The 16,849-nt window shown below is 45.7% G+C and overlaps 1 protein-coding gene across 2 annotated transcripts; it reads right to left on the bottom strand.

Annotated features, from left to right (window-relative positions):
* Window positions 1-9,611: 9,611 nt before the first annotated feature.
* On the bottom strand, window positions 9,612-13,932 carry LOC109764335 (probable metal-nicotianamine transporter YSL13). 2 transcript variants are annotated; one of them, XM_020323174.4, is made up of 6 exons: window positions 13,323-13,932; window positions 12,723-12,886; window positions 12,320-12,454; window positions 11,645-11,697; window positions 11,156-11,348; window positions 9,612-11,087 (listed from the first exon to the last, which is right to left on the bottom strand). In XM_020323174.4, exons 1-6 carry the CDS (start codon window positions 13,774-13,776, stop codon window positions 9,975-9,977), a joined length of 2,112 nt encoding a protein of 703 aa, XP_020178763.1. In that variant the 5' UTR covers window positions 13,777-13,932; the 3' UTR covers window positions 9,612-9,974. The 2 variants fall into 2 exon arrangements, with proteins under 2 accessions (XP_020178763.1, XP_020178762.1); XM_020323173.4 differs by lacking the exon at window positions 11,645-11,697 and adding an exon at window positions 12,545-12,642 and having other exon boundaries at window positions 11,156-11,345; window positions 13,323-13,929.
* Window positions 13,933-16,849: the final 2,917 nt, after the last annotated feature.

The following is a 16,849-nucleotide window of genomic DNA, read 5'->3' as shown; positions in this document are numbered from 1 at the left end:
TTAATGCACATGGAATTAACTCGCACAAAAATACACAAATATGATTTTACAAACCGTCATGGTTAGGCGTTGCATGTAGATGTAGTTCAAATTTGAATTACGATCATTAAATGGCTAGAAAATCACTTAAATGTCTTTAAAAGGTCAAATGACCCCTAGAATTTTCCAAATTTTCACATTACATTTGTAGTAGTGCAGGTTAAACATAGAAAAAATGTGAAGGCCGTAAGAGGAAGTTATCTCCTGTTCGTCATTAAACATGCATTGTTTCCTTTCGGAACAACGAGCCTTCTAGTGAGTTGCTCCGGTTTGTGAGGGGTGTGTGTCCAAACTTTCGTCAGACATGCCAATTTTTTTACCACACCATCTTGGTGGCATGACATTAATCAAGCAAGGTTTCATGTTTTTCTAATTATTTTTAAATTTTTTGAAATTAAAATGCCATGGCACTCCATGCATACGTATGCATGTGTCCATGTCGTGAGACCAATATGTTAGAAAATTCCTTCTAATTTACTGCACATGGAATTAACTCGCACACAAGTACACAAATATGATTTTTCAAACCGTTATTGTTAGCCGTTACATGTAGATATAGTTCAAATTTGAATTACGGTCATTAAATGGCTAGAAAATCACTTAAATGTCTTCAAAAGGTCAAATGACCCCTGAAATTTTCCAAATTTTCACATGACAGTTGTATTAGTGCACGTTACACGTACAAAAAATTTGAAGGCTGTAAGAGGAAGATTTCTTCCATTCGTCATCAAACATGTATTGTTACCTCTCAAAACCACCAGCCTTCTAGTTAGTTGCTCCGGTTTGTGAGGGGCGTGTGTCCAAACTTTCGTCACACATGCCAAACTTTTTACCACATCATCTTGGTGGTATGACATTACATCAACCAAGGTTTCATGTGTTTCTGATATTTTTTATTTTTTCTGGAATTTAAATGCCATGGCACTCCATGCTTAATTGTGTCATAGCCGTTAGACCAATATGTTTGAAAAATCCTTTCAATTTATTGCACATGAAATTAAATCGCACACAAGTACACAAAATATGACTTTTCAAACCGTTATGGTTAGTTGTTGCATGTACATGTAGTTCAAATTTCAATTATGGTCATGACATGCATTGTTTCCTTTCGGAACAACGAGCCTTCTAGTGAGTTGCTCCGGTTTGTGAGGGGTGTGTGTCCAAACTTTCGTCAGACATGCCATTTTTTACCACACCATCTTGGTGGCATGACATTAATCAAGCAAGGTTTCATGTTTTTCTAATTATTTTTAAATTTTTTGAAATTAAATTGCCATGGCACTCCATGCATACGTATGCATGTGTCCATGTCGTGAGACCAATATGTTAGAAAATTCCTTCTAATTTACTGCACATGAAATTAACTCGCACACAAGTACACAAATATGATTTTTCAAACCGTTATTGTTAGCCGTTACATGTAGATATAGTTCAAATTTGAATTACGGTCATTAAATGGCTAGAAAATCACTTAAATGTCTTCAAAAGGTCAAATGACCCCTGAAATTTTCCAAATTTTCACATGACAGTTGTATTAGTGCACGTTACACGTACAAAAAATTTGAAGGCTGTAAGAGGAAGCTTTCTTCCATTCATCATCAAACATGTATTGTTACCTCTCAAAACCACCAGCCTTCTAGTTAGTTGCTCCGGTTTGTGAGGGGCGTGTGTCCAAACTTTCGTCACACATGCCAAACTTTTTACCACATCATCTTGGTGGTATGACATTACATCAACCAAGGTTTCATGTGTTTCTGATATTATTTATTTTTTCTGGAATTTAAATGCCATGGCACTCCATGCTTAATTGTGTCATAGCCGTTAGACCAATATGTTTGAAAAATCCTTCCAATTTATTGCACATGAAATTAAATCGCACACAAGTACACAAAATATGACTTTTCAAACCGTTATGGTTAGTTGTTGCATGTACATGTAGTTCAAATTTCAATTATGGTCATTAAATGGCTAGAAAATCACTTAAATGTCTTAAAAGTTAAAATGACCCCTGAAATTTTCCAAAATTTGACATGACAATTGTATTAGTACTATAAAATTTCTTGTTCATTTAAAACACCATCGGCTGCCACTTTATTCCAAATTCGTCTTTCACATCTAATAAAAAATATCTACAACATCACACACAGTTGTTTTCTAGGAACCGTTTGTGATGAAAATATCTGGGTCTATTTAAGTCTCTCTCCTTAAGCTTCGCCGAATCGTCTGCTCCAATGCCGGAAACCCCCGAATCCACGAATCCCGGTCCCCATTCCCGCACCCCCTTCTTGCAAAGATGACTTGTGAAAACGCTTCATGAAGGCCTGTACGATGGCCGCGTCCCCCCTCCCCCCCCGAGCGCCGCCGCCTGCGCCGAGAGCGCCGCCGCCTACACCGAGAGTGTTGCCGCATCCGAATTGAGCGCGGCCGCTTCCGCCGAGAGGGCGTCTACGGCAGCCGACAGGGCAGCTGCAGCAGCAGAGACGGCTGCAGCAGCTGCTGCGAAGGCGGCTGCAAACGTCGAGAGCGCTCGAGCTGCCGTCTGTGCCGCCAATGTCGCCCTAGCCCGGGTCGAGGCCATCCACGCCAAGATCGAGGATGCACAAACCAAGATATTCCAAGCCACCTTGGACTCCAGCATGCAACCCACGTCCGAAAAGGCAGCGGTGCCATGGAGCACCTTCTTCCTCATGAGGCCGCCGAGTGGGAGCTGGAGATGCAGGAGGCGACGAAGATCGAGGAGCGCCGGGAGGAGAAGTTGCGCGTGGCCGAGGTCGAGGTAGAGAAGAGTCTGTCCATCGATGAATCGGCGGTGGAGTACCAACGCGAGCTCTGGCGTAGCCACTACTACGAGTACTACAACCTTGAGGACGGCACCGAGGACGAGGACAAGGACGCGGTCGACTTCAGCAGGGGGGACACAGAGTCCACCAATGGCGGCATGTCGCCAAGACAAGTCATTGACGTCTCATCTCACACCGGCGATGCATAGGCCGGCGCGGCGACGGATTTGTTAAAATTATGTGTACTTAGGCTTTGTTTTTAATGTTGGTCTTTTGTTAGAGTAATGTTTAAGTCAACTGGCTCTGTTTAATTACTAAAATTTCATGATTCGGTAAGTGTGGTCTGTCTTCTGTATGCTCTTTTGTGTGCCCAAATTAGCAAGCGATATTAAATTATGCAATGACGTACGAGGGCAAATTTCCACCAAAATTTGAATTATCAAACTCATCCCATGTGCGTAAAGCCGAAGAATCGTTTGCGATGCACACAATCGTTCAAAGTGAGTGGTCCGGCGGCACTGCGCGCAAAGTTTTGCTCCACATTTCCAAAAGTTTGGCCTACCGCCATAATATCTACCCTCGCCCCCTCCCCCTTCCTCACCCCCTTTTCTCCCCGGCCACAAGTCACATTTCCCCTGTTTCCTCCTTCCTTCCTTCATTCCTAACCTATAGCCGCTTCCTCGCTCTCGTCGTCTCGCATCCTACCGCCGGGGTCGCCATGGTCTTCTTCAAAGACCTCTCCAGCGGTTCCTCCACCGGCGATGACTCCTTCACCACCCGGGTATGCCTCTCTTCTCTCTCTCTCGGGCTATGACTTGGAATGAAGGATTTTTACCCGGCGGTCGATTTGAGTCATCTCTTCCTCTTGTAGATCCCTAGGACCATCAGTGGCAACGAATGGAGCGAGGTGGCTGAAGATCTATTTGCTCGTTTTGTCACTATCAATCTCCATGCGTGAAGCTAGTTGCGTTTGAATCTATGGACAGTGGGAGGAAGTTTCTGGCATGTGCAGAGAAGGTTAGACCCTCTTTCGTTGTTACAAATCATTTGTTGGATGTGACTCATACACTATCACGGTCCCAACCCATTCATACCACACCTTCAACCAAACGCATCCTAAGACAGTGTCACAGTTTGAACCTAGTATCTAAAATTGTTGCCATCTCATCAGCGGTGCCATTAGACAATTATTTGGCACCGCTTCAGTAGTTTGTGTAGCGAACTTTGGTCCACACATCCGAGCAGCCAAGCAATAAAATACTAAATCTTTATGGCACGAAGGAACTGGGCATCGGAGCAACTAGGTGCTCTAGAGTCCGGATCCCTGATTTTTTCCCGCTGCATCGGCTCGCCAGTGCAGGGCACCGGTGCGAGATGTAGCAACAGTTGTCTTTACACCAGTTTTGGCATACATAGTGGACGACCTTAGTGCTATTAGTTCTATGTTACTAAATTTGTGCATGTACACACCTGTTAGTATCAATTTGCTGTCATCCAAACACTGTCGCTATGCTGTTGCAGTTATATTTACCTTCCTCATAAAATTTTCAATTTGTTATTTATTGTACATGAGTAAGAACTTATAGCGTTGTTGTAGTTAATTATAGCTTCTGATGTTCCAGAATTTGGTTGTTGTCTCAGTAGCAATTAATTCATTTGCACATTGATCTTTTTGAAAACATATGTCATAATTAACATGTTTCTTCAGTTTTTCAAAATAAGCATTGGTGATTTTTTATGTTGCTATAAATCCATTTCCCCTACAATTGTTACTGATCTAGTTTTAAATATTATAGGATGAACGGAAGTGTTCTTACTTGGAGTGGGTTGATCAAGAGTGGCCACAGTCTTTGAAGATGTGCCTAGCGAAGCTCTGGAGCATGTATGAGGAAGAGAACAGAGAAAGTGTTGTCAACGCTGAACAATATTTGAAGATGCGGGATAAAAAGAGGAAGGTGGAGAATGAGCTTAGATTTTTTTAAATGAGACTTTGCTAAGATGGTGTTGGCAAAGGAGGAGACACTTTCCCAGTTGGCCAGTGTAAAACATGTTCTTACTGAACTGAAAGCAGAGGTGGATAAGACGAGCCTGGATGATCTCGATTAGGGAAATGAATATATTGTTCTTATGAAGTTGAACTAGCTATATGTTGTACTCTGCTGTTTTCATGTAGCTATCGTACTGTGATGTTATAATATATTTATGTGCCTGATATGAAATTGGCAAACAGCTGTTCGATATGAAATGTGAATTTGCGTAATGCTAGAATTATTAATTGTAAACTAATAAACCTGCTAAATGTGTCATGGAACTTTGCAAACGGTTCTAGCAGTAAAAGCGCTTGTGATGGATAGCCCAATGCCACATAGTTTTCTTCATCAAATCGTGTGTGATGTAGTTGATAAAAGCAAAAAGTTAACCAAGGCAGAGCGTGTGTGATAGTTACACCTTTCACACACGAGCCTACACATAAAACTGTGTGGGATGTACATATGAACGAAAACGTTTTCCCTGGATTGATTGTGTGTGGATGTACATAAGAACGGAAATGTTTTCCCTGGTTTGACTATGTGGGATGTACATAAGAACGGAAACGTATTCCTTGGATTGACTGTGTGTGATATACATACCTACAGAAATGTTTTTCTGGGATTCACCGTGTGGGATGTACATACCTACGGAAATGATTGGGTTTCGATGCCTCGCCCGATCGCACACGAGCTCATTTGGTGTGCCAGGAGGGCCTATCCCCGACGATTTCTGGGTCGCGTGGGAAGGACCCCTCTATCGCCCACACTCACTTGGCGACGGTTCCAAATGCCGTCGCGGAAAGGGGTTAAAAACCGTTTGTATAGCACCAATGCGTACCAGTGTGATGATGTCCAGAAGGCGATTAAGGAGAAGGAAGATTGTTCAAACGCCTATACCTAGATAGGAGTGCAGACAACATAGAGAAGTACAAGATGGTGAAGAAGGCCGCAAAGCGAGCTGTCAGTGAAGCAAGGGGTCGGGTGTATGAGGACCTCTACCAACGGTTAGTCACAAAGGAAGGCAAAAGGGACATCTATATGATGGCCAAGATCCGTGAGAGGAAGACGAGGGATGTTAGCCAAGTCAAATGCATCAAGGACGGAGCAGACCAACTCCTGGTGAAGGACGAGGAGATTAAGCATAGATGGCAGGAGTACTTCAACAAGTTGTTTAATGGGGGGAATGAGAATTCTACCATTGAACTGGACAACTCCTTTGATGAGACCAACATGCGTTTTGTGCAACGAATCCAGGAGTATGAGGTCAAGGAGGCTTTAAAAATGATGAAAGGAGGCAAGGCGATGGGCCCTGATTGTATCCCCATTGAGGTGTGAAAAGGCCTCAGGGAAATAGCGGCTAACCAAGCTTTTCAACCTCATTTTTTGGGCAAACAAGATGCCAGAAGAATGGAGACGGAGTATATTAGTACCAATCTTTAAGAAGGGGTGTACAGAGTTGTACTAATTACCATGGAATTAAGTTGATGAGCCATACAATGAAGCTATGGGAGAGAGTCATTAAGCACTGCTTAAGAAGAATGACGAGCGTCACCAAAAATCAGTTTGGTTTCATGCCTGGGAGGTCGACCATGGAAGCCATTTTCATGGTACGACAACTTATGGAGAGATGCGGTGAGCAAAAGAAGGACTTGCATATGATGTTCATTGACTTGGAGAAGGCCTATGATAAGATACCACGGAATGTCATGTGGTGGGCCTTGGAGAAACACAAAGTCCCAGCAAAGTACATTACCCTCATCAAGGAGATGTACGATAATGTTGTGACAAGTGTTCGAAGAAGTGATGCCGACACTGATGACTTCCCGATTAAGATAGGACTGCATCAGGGGTCAACTTTAAGCCCTTATCCTTTTGCCTTGGTGATGGATGAGGTCACAAGGGATATACAAAGAGATATCCTATGATGTATGCTCTTTACGGATGATGTAGTGCTAAGTTAGACTTCTGGAGACAAACATTGGAATCGAAAGGCTTTAGACTTAGTAGAACTAAAACCGAGTACATGATGTGCGATTTCAGTACTACTAGGCACAAGGAGGAGGAGGTTAGCCTTGATGGGCATGTGGTGCCTCACAAGGGCACCTTTAGATATTTTGGGTCAATGCTGCAGAAGGATGCAGGTATTGATGAAGATGTGAACCATCGAATCAAAACCAGATGGATGAAGTGGCGCCAAGCTTCTGGCATTCTCTACGACAAGAGAGTGCCACAAAAGCTAAAAGACAAGTTCTACAGGACGACGGTTCAACCCGCAATGTTGTATGACGCCGAGTGCTGGCCGACTAAAAGGTGACATCTTCAGCAGTTAGGTGTGGTAGAGATGCACATGTTGAGATGGATGTGTGGCCACACGAGAAAGGATCGAGTCCGGAATGACGATATACGAGATAGAGTTGGGGTTGCACCAATTGAAGAGAAGTTTGTTCAACATCGCCTGACATGATTTTTGGGCATATTCATCGCAGGCCTCCAGAAGCTTCAGTGCATAGCGGAAGGCTAAAGCGTGCAGAGAATGTCAAGAAATGTCGGGTAGATCGAATTTGACATGGAAGGAGTCCGTAAAGAAAGATCTGAAGGATTGGAGTATCACCAAAGAACTAGCTATGGACAGGGTTGTGTGGAAACTTGCTATCCTTGTGCCCGAACAATGAGTTGGTCGCAAGATTTTATGGATTTCCCCTCTAACCTATCTCAACTTGTTTGTTGTTGCACGAATCATGACGCCATGGATCGAGGAGCGCGCGAGGTCGGCTGAGCCATTCGATCGGGCGTCGGGAATGGGAGAAGGGGAGACGGATCGTGATGCGTGGTAGCACTTCTCGCTTGAGTGGGCCAAGTTGCTGGGAGAATCTACGCTCATTTGAATTGCTCACATATATTTTTTAAAGATATCGGGAATATATGCTCACATTTCACTTATCAAGATCCATAAAAAAACTTAGTGTATCAAAACTCTGGCTCGGAGATAGGTTTATATAGTTATTTAGAAAAAAAGGAAATAAAAATCAATATTAACCTTCCTCTTATGTTCGGTTTACATGTCAGCTCGATACAACGGTGTTTCAAATTTAATGTGAATTTTTTTCTCTTTTTCTCCGCTAACCACCCTAGGCAGTTAGGGAAAACTCTTTCCTCCAGCTTTCACTGGTGAACCCATGGATTTGCCCCCCTCTACCTGCCGCTCCGACGGTCGGTGGCGGGGTGAGGAATCCCGGTGACTCCGTTCTGGTTAGTAATTTACGTTAGGGTTTTTTATTCCTTGTTGGTGCGGTGTTCGAGCGGACGGCGACGCTTCTTCTTTGAATTTGTCTTCCAGACTCTGATCCTCTTCGAGTTCATCCGTCTGATTGAAGTCGACGGAGCTCCGGCGTAGATTCTTGCCGCCTTCTTGGGGTGGTGAGGTTAAGATTTCTCGTCGTGTGTTAAGATTTGGTGTCTGGTGCTTCAGATCTATGCAAGGGTTCAACAACGACCATGCTGCTCCACGGCATTGGTTCTTATGGGCACACGCACGAAGACTTGCCGCCTATCATTGACAAGGCCAAGCTGGCTTCGGTAGGGGAGTGGCGATAGCAGCGCGTCGACGGTTCATTCTAGCGGCAATAGTGATTGTTCGGTGTTCTCAAAATCTTGACGTAATTTTTCTTATGTGTTGAGATGATTTGTACTTCTGTTGAGATGCTTTGCTGCAGTGGCGGACCTAGCCCACTGGGCCAGGGTGGGCCAGTAGTGTACTGTATATATACACTTATTTTTTCCTTTTATTTTTTAGTTTTTCTCCTATAGTATAAATGTTGTTTTCAAATCTCAGGGTGGGCCATGGCCCATCCTGGCCACCCTCTACCTCCGCCACTGCTTTGCTGGCATGTCTCACATGATTGGTCCATATAGCTAGTGGTGTTTTTATGTTCCTGATTTCGCCTCGTCCTATCTTGGTCAAGCGCGTTGGTTGCATCAAAGTTGTGTCTACTTTCTGTTCGAAAATACTTATCGAAGAAATGGATGTATCTAGACGTATTTTAGTTTTAGATACATTCATTTTTATCAATTTCTTCGAAAGTATTTTCGGACGAAAGGAGTGGTTCTTAACACGATAATTGCCATGTGAGCCCAGACTTGTCTCCTCTTGAAGGACAATAAATCCAAAAAAGATAGGAAAAAATACAAAAAATGTGAATACAAATTGAGGAAAAAATACAAAAAATGTGAATAAAAATTGGCATGCAAGATGCTTGGGTGCGCATGATTCGTGCAACTTTTGGTGGTGATCAGATCGTGCATTTTTTTTTTCAAAGTTTCACAAAAAGACTTTTTTTTGGCCGATAGCTCCTCGAATGTCTAGCTTGACACTTCGTCAGATCAGCAGGACCCTGCCTGACATCGCCGACTACCCGCCGCGCGCCGCCGGCCAGCAAGCGCGCAGGCGCGCTGCAGCGTCGCTCCGCCCGGAATACAGGAGAGGGGGCGCGAGAGGGAGGCGCAGCTCGCCGTCCAGGGCAAGCGCGCCGCAGCGTCGTGCCGCTGGGCTCCGTCGTGGGGCTCCAGGAGAGGGGGTCGCGGCAGAGGCAGAAGGAGAGGCCGTGACCTCGTGGGTCGCCCGAGCGGCCCGCGAGGCGCGCTATCTGATCCGAGCTGCAATGGAACGAACTCCTGTTCCTGAGGTACGCACGTCTGAGTATATTTCGTACTAATTGCAAAAGAAGAATATATTTCGTACTTGTAATTGCAAAACACGAGTATGTTTAGTACTACTGGCAATCTTCTCAGTAAATTCTTGGTGATGAATTTACAAACTATTAGCCTGCTATTTTCTGTTCTTGTATGCAGCATTGCAAGCGAATTAGATAAATATATACATTGCTGCAACTCCTGCCACACTATTTACACACACACACACACACACACACTTGGGGAGCAAATTAATTTGCAAACGAGTAAATTCATCGCTTTGTACATAGTTTCATATCTACTTATATCGACTACACCGGCTTATTGCGCCCATATGGATGTTCTTAATAACAGGACAAATGTAAATTTCACAGACGGTTGGCATCAATCTGAATCTTTGATTCATAACTGTGACTCCTCCATTTCCCTGAAGATTCTACGATAATGTTGTGATGAAAGCATCCACCTTGTCATTCATCCCTCTTGACAGAAACTTCATGCAGATTGGAGGTTTCACCTTGGCAAGAGCAAGCACCGACTGAGGCAGAACCCACAATCCATCGCCGCAAATCAAGCCGGAAGCAACTGCCGGTGCAAATGTTTCCGATTTGGCTCTGTCCAGCTTTTGCCAGACAAAAAGGATCACTGTCCCGATGAACATGTCGATGGCGAAATACGATCCTATGTAGAATGGGATTGCCATCGCCATTGGGATTGGTATGAAGTTTGATACCTTCTTGGGAACAAGATCTCTTATCAAGTTGACAACGATTGCTCCAACAAAGAATATGTAGCAGAGAGTAAGGCAGTTCTTTGGTAGCGATGAGAAGCCATCGACACCTAATATTGCCATGCTGCGGAAGATGGCAGCATTTGGTGCAGGGTACTCACTTCCACTGATCCCAATATTATCAAAGGCCTTGTAAAAAAGCCAGAAAACACAGGGAGCAATGACGCAACCCATTGCAGTGCCTATGACTTGGCTGATGAACATTGACCTTGGTGAGGCCAGTGTCAGGTATCCTGTTTTGAAGTCCTGCATCAGATCAGCAGCAGTAGAAACAATGCTCATCATCACACCACAGGCAGCCAGACCTGCAAGAACACCTCCATGTGAAGCACCTGTCCACGCACCGAAAGCAAAGATTGCGAGCTTTCCATAAGTTGTAACGAGAGACCAATCAGTGAGGCCAGTTCCATAGGCATTGCAGAAGGCAAGTATCGGTGCTACGATGTAGGCTACCAATATTTGGTACCACTTCAGCTGAGGGAATATCTGCGGGACAGTGCCAATAGATACGGCGGCAACAGCAGCATAGCCTCCATATGCAATGTACCAGGGGATTTGATCCTTTAGAAAGAGTTCATTGCGTCGCTCCTCATCGTATGATATAGCTGCAGTACCATTGCTTTGTTCATCATCAGAGATTGGAAGTGTGCTAGCGCTACTCTTCTTGTGTTGAGATCTTAATGACCAGGCTGTGAGAATGAGCATCTTGAGAAAGTTGTAGAGGCCATCACCGAGAATCAAGGCAATGGCTATAAACACCTGTAATATCAATTGGAATTTAGTAGAAGAAAGGATAACTCGGGCTTCAAGAAAGAGCGTTTTCTTACCCGGTAACCTTGCATTCCGTGAAGACTAGTATCAGCAAGATCAGCCGAGAACCAAATACCCCTTTTCTTGGCTATGAGAGACCACATTATTCCCCATGACAGGATGCCTCCAAGGAGAACAGATACGTTCACAATATGTGGGCAAATCATTCCAACTCCGACATAGGTCGGAGAGAAGTCAAAGTAAAACCTTGCAAAAAAGAAGTTCGATTAAGGAGATGTTGAAAGAGTTGTGCTCTGCAGATTTGAACGAAACTTCAAATTCAGAAATCAGAGTAAGAACATGATGTAATGACGGTTCGCCTCGCCTAATTAAGTCTCCTCCAGAGCTGGAGAAGGCTGAGGCTTAAGGACTCCAACACGTCAAATTGTCAAAACAGCGTGCACACAATTAGCTAGCACGAGCCGTGATTCTATACAAATTATGTAACCTAACTGTTATGCAAACTAATTTGTCGTTCTAGGTCGGCAAGTCATATTACTTTCCGTAGGGTCCAGGCTCCAGAAGACATAAATAATACTATCACCTTATGAACAATTGGCTGATTTTGTAGAAAACAATTAACCATATCATTGCGTATACAAATAATTAGTTGACCTGCTTTATAAACAAAACAATGTGCATTCTAGTGGTCAGAGGTGTCCCTCATTTTCCGTAAGGCCCAGGTTCAGTTTCGTGGACGAGACTTGCCTGCTCCCTTCCCATGCTCCCATCCGTGCTCCCGCATACGTGGCTTGATTTGATTGGAAGAAAATAAGGCCCGGCCCCACCCCTTGAAAATCAGGGGGGGAGATGATTAGATTAGAAAAGAAAAAGGGAAAAGAACAGCCGTAGGATGAAGTGGGAGCACGGATGGGAGCATGGAGAGGGAGCAGGCAAGCCGGATCCCAGTTTCGTCTGCTTTAGGGAAAAAACTCCATGTAAATAATTCACCCAATATGCAAGGTACGCGGACGCGGCAGCCACGTGGACAGTTTTTTCCTCTTCCGAATCAGTTTTAGCCTTAACTGAACAAATAAACGTGTTTATTTACTTCCTAAATCGACCACTTCCCGAGTTGTTGGATTAAAGTGTGCAACGAGTTTAAGTTAATGGACTAATGACGCATCACTCTTTGGAGAAATTTTACTGAAGACATCCTTTGCATGGTCTACAATCTTTACCTGTTCTGGTAAGCTTGCAGCCCTAATGATGGGAATTGGTTGAATCCACAAGTATCGGTGGCTGTGTAGAACCACTGAAAGAAACCCCAGAAGAAGCTGAGCACGAAGAACAAGCCCAGTTTCTTTACTTGCTTCCTGTGAAACGACGCAAACCAAAGCAAGACTCGTAAGCTCGTCGTGTACAGATCTGACTAGCTCAAAAATAGAAATTGTTGCAGTATTTACACTGCAATCTTGGCACCATGGGGCGTGTGAAAGCCGTTTATGAGATAGGCAGTTGCAGTGCCGCTTGGATAGGTCAGCTTGTAGTCGATGATCATGATCTGGACAGTGCTAATTTGGTTAAAATGGTATGCACATGGTTGCTTGAGAAAATAAATATCAGAACATAGAATGATTTTACCTTCCTCAGAGGTACAAGACCAAAGAGCCCAATGAAGCTGACAAGAAGCAGGAAACCAATTATCCATCCAAGATGTGGATTCTTGATATTTTGAGGGTTATTTGCCTCATCTGCCTGGGAAGCGATTCTATCACTCATGGCCAGTAGGTAGTTACCAAAGCCACCTGAAAGACGTGGATGAGTTAATCGTGAAATAGGGATCCTGGACAAGTGCTTTCATAAATTTTTACTAGAGAAATCCACACAAAAAAGTTGGTTCCAAAGAGAATTTCGCAAATAGTTAAGGTACCTATCGTAGAAATATCTTTTTTTTTTGTAAACTATCGTAGAAATATCTAACAAGCTTGACATATTCATGTAGAAATAACCAACAAGCTTGACATATGTACTCATGTAGAAATATCTAACAGGCTTTACAATTTCCCTATTGTGGGCTGTAGAGTCTGTAATTCAATCTGGCCTTTGGCCTTATTGCAAAAAAAAAGGTGACTTAGTATGTATGAGCCTAAAAAAAAAAACTTAGTATGTATGCGCATGCCAGTATCAAAAATCAATGTTTGAGAATCGCGAAACCGATCGATGTGCTGCCACAAGAATTACCGCTGAAGGAGATGCCGTAGGCGGCGACGACGCAGGTCTGGATGACGGTGTTCTCCTGCCGGGTGAAGGGCTGCCTGAGGAGGCCGACCTTCTCCATGGCGGCCGTCCAGAGGCGGACGAAGAAGAAGCTGAGGAGGCCGGCGGAGACGTTGAGGGAGGGGATGATGCCGACGGTGAGGTTGAGCTTCATCACGATGACGCTGAACATGGTGGCCAGGAAGAAGCTCGCCACGAAGGCGCGCACCGTGAGCTGCTCCCGCCACGACGGCACGCGCTGGTCCGCGAACGCGCGCTCCACGGACGCCGCCTCGTCTTCGTCCTCCTCCGCAGCGGCGACGGCGCCCCCGTCGCCGCGCGGCCTGTTTCGCCGCCGGAGCTCGCTCGCCTCCACCATCTCCACGTCGTCAGCCGCGGCCGCGTTCGAGCCGGTGGCGTGCTGCATGGCGGTGGCCATGTGCCTGCCAACCTAGCAAGAGAACGGCGCACCACGGACGCTAGCTTTCTACGTCGAGGTAGCCGGGCGGAGGTGCACGCCGGAGGCCGGAGCCTTTGGTTGGTTTATATGCAGGGCAGCAGGGGTGCTTCCACAGCTCCACTGAGATGACGAGAACGGCCGGCCAGGCCACGACAACGATGGCCCGCGTGATCGTAGGCTCGACGCCTTCTGGTTTTGACTTATACCACGTACCTCTGTTCCTAAATGTACATTTTTGAATAGAGGGCGTAGTTTGTAAGCATCTGCATCTGGTGTACAGCTTTCTCACATTTGACATAGTCGGCATCTGCTATTATTGATGTGTCTGCTTAAGACGGGTTATTCTTTCTGCCTAAGCAACCTTCTCGTCGATATATAGCAAGATACATATGGTGAATTTACCAATCTTGAAGCTCCCAGACTCGGGTTCTCCATAGGCATTGCGTAGGTTATACTCTTTATCTTGAAGTGGTTAACTAGTTTTATTGCTAGTGCTGAATTTATCAAAGAAATTTTTTAGATATTGTGGCCATGCCCAAATGATATTATATACTCTATCTTAAAGTGGTTAAGGGCTCAAACCTCCGGATCATGCGTCCAGAACATGTTTTGTCATCCAACGAGGTACTGTATCGATCCATTCTGTGGTTCGGATGTCATTTTTTTCACAAACCGAAAATAAACCAGGGGGCTTTGCGGCTGTCCGAACCACTGCCACGCGAAAGCGTCTGACAACCCTGGCCCACCCAAAAAAGCCCTCCCATCTCTCCCGCGCTTTACATCCAAGGCACGTGCTGCTTCCCGCGCCGCGTTCATGCCGGCCTAGAGCATGTAGCGGCCGGCATTGAAGCCACGCAACGTGACCGGACAGGCGCGCGGCGCTGACCGACACGACATCTCGGGCCTCGTCGCTTGGCGTGTCGCATTCATCTTGGCCCAGAGCACGTAGCGGCTGGCACTGGCCGCGCGATGTAACCAAACTAGAGGGCGGCGCTGACCGGCGCGACCTCTCGGGTCTCGCAGCTTCAATGTGGAGTCGCGTCCTGAGAAAGTAACTCCGGCCGTTGTGCCGCATTGAAGTGGATTGACCGTCCAATCACATGGCCTGCCCACAGCTATGTAAGCCGTGCTCCAGCAATGCATATCAACTCCGTATATTTGAGGAGTATTAAAAATGTGGTTCCTAGCCGCCAAACTCTTTATTTTTACTCCCTAAAACTCATTCACACAAATTTAAATATCGATAGTCAAATTTGATTCAAACTACATTGCATAACACACATATAACAATGGATAGCACAAATTAGGTTCAAACTACATTACATAACATGAATCTAAACTAGTTGGTTTGAGCGAAATAATAAAAACAATCAAACCTATTCGTTTTCTTCCTCCCCTATTTCAGCCACGATCTTCTTCCAATTCACGCCGCCGGAGCCGGAGCCAGAGTCAGAGTCGTTACACAAAAGCTCGATCACTTTCGCTCTGCCCCCCCCCCCCCCCCCCCCCCACACACACACAGGACGGCCTGGCCTCGAGGCCCATCTTGTATAGATCGAGCTGCTGGCGTTCCTCAGCGACGAGCTCCAGATATATCCGGTGGAGCTCGGTCATGCACTCTTCATCGGCACGCGCCACCTCCGGTCGCTCAAAGGCCTCCCGGTTCTCCAGCAACTTGCGGCGGGAGACCAATCGGGGGTCGATGTCGACGGCAGCTAGTACCAGACGCTGGTGTCCATGCCCTTTATTTCGGACACCCACGTCCCCCATGGCCACTGCCACACGTTGTGTACTTCTTCTTCTTAGGTGGCGGCAGCCGAGACCCATGTCTGCCGTGACCTTGGGTCGGACGCGCGCTATGGCATGGGTCCATGCTTCATATCGGCGGTGGCAACCTCCGGCGGCTAGATACGGCCATTTCGGGGCGGCGTCGACTGATTGGAAGCGTGGAGGAGGTGTGGGGCGGCTCTGGTGCAGGCGGGAGGAAGGGCGATTTGGGCGTCATCACGGTGCGAGCGAGCTGCGAGTGAGAGAGAGGGGTCGGAGAAGCGACGCCGCTCGAGCAAATATAAGGGGTGGCCACCGCGATGCGTAAAAAAATTCCTCCTCTAAAGCAGATAAGGGATCGGCTAGGTCCAATTTAACCCCTCAAAACCGAAATTTACTCCTCGAATAGTTTTCAAGAGATCGGGTGGAGATGCCCTTAGGCCAGCGGTAATGTTTGAGACGACATTCAAGCTGCCTAGATTATGCTGCCAAAAAACCTTGTTATTTGGGACGAGATCACATCTCTCATCATGTAAGTCGTCCTTATATAAGATTATAGAAAAAACTTTGGGAAGTTAAGTTTAGGCCATGGGCTAGGTGCAAGCCTCTCTAACACCTAAAAATCACTTGCGAGTTAAGTTATTTCATGTAGTAGTAGTTTTGTTCGTGAGTTTAGGAGCTCAAATTTCAAGGCTTACAATCTAGCGAAGCATGTTTTAAGTTTAGGGGTGGGCCGCCATGTTTGGTTAGGACACCCTGATAATCTCTCGTTTGTACCTCTGAACATTGGGTCGAACTAAATAAAGCTTCGCGTGGATTGTCTCCAAAAAAAAACTTGCGAGTTAAGTTTATATAAGGAGTTAAATTAAGAGGAAATTGCTAGAGATGCTGTTGACGCGGCTCCAGCCGGCCGGCCGAGCCGTCCCGTTTCCGGCAACCAGCCAGCCAAATTTTATATCCGCGCCTTCTCCTTGTCCCCGAGATACCGTAGGGGCTAATCCGTTAAGATCCCCCATCGTATTCGTATCAGCCTGCAATGCAAAGCAATGTGGTCAAAGCCTTCTCGCCACAAGAATCAAAGGAATCTTTCAAGAGATTACGTACTAGTAGTAGCACTGGTTAATACGCATCAACCATCAAGCGACCACTCGCTATCAGTTTAGCTGCGTAGCTTACGTGCTTTCACACGCTGGCCGCATACACATGCGCATGCGCTACCCCGTTGCTCCGCAGTTCACATGGAAAGAGAGCCGAAAAATACTCGAGGAGGCGAGCATTTGATCGT

This window comes from Aegilops tauschii, chromosome 2 (assembly GCF_002575655.3).
Source record: "Aegilops tauschii subsp. strangulata cultivar AL8/78 chromosome 2, Aet v6.0, whole genome shotgun sequence".
NCBI lineage: Eukaryota > Viridiplantae > Streptophyta > Magnoliopsida > Poales > Poaceae > Aegilops > Aegilops tauschii.
Note: the sequence above shows the minus strand (reverse complement) of the source record. Positions and strands in the feature narration are given on the sequence as shown.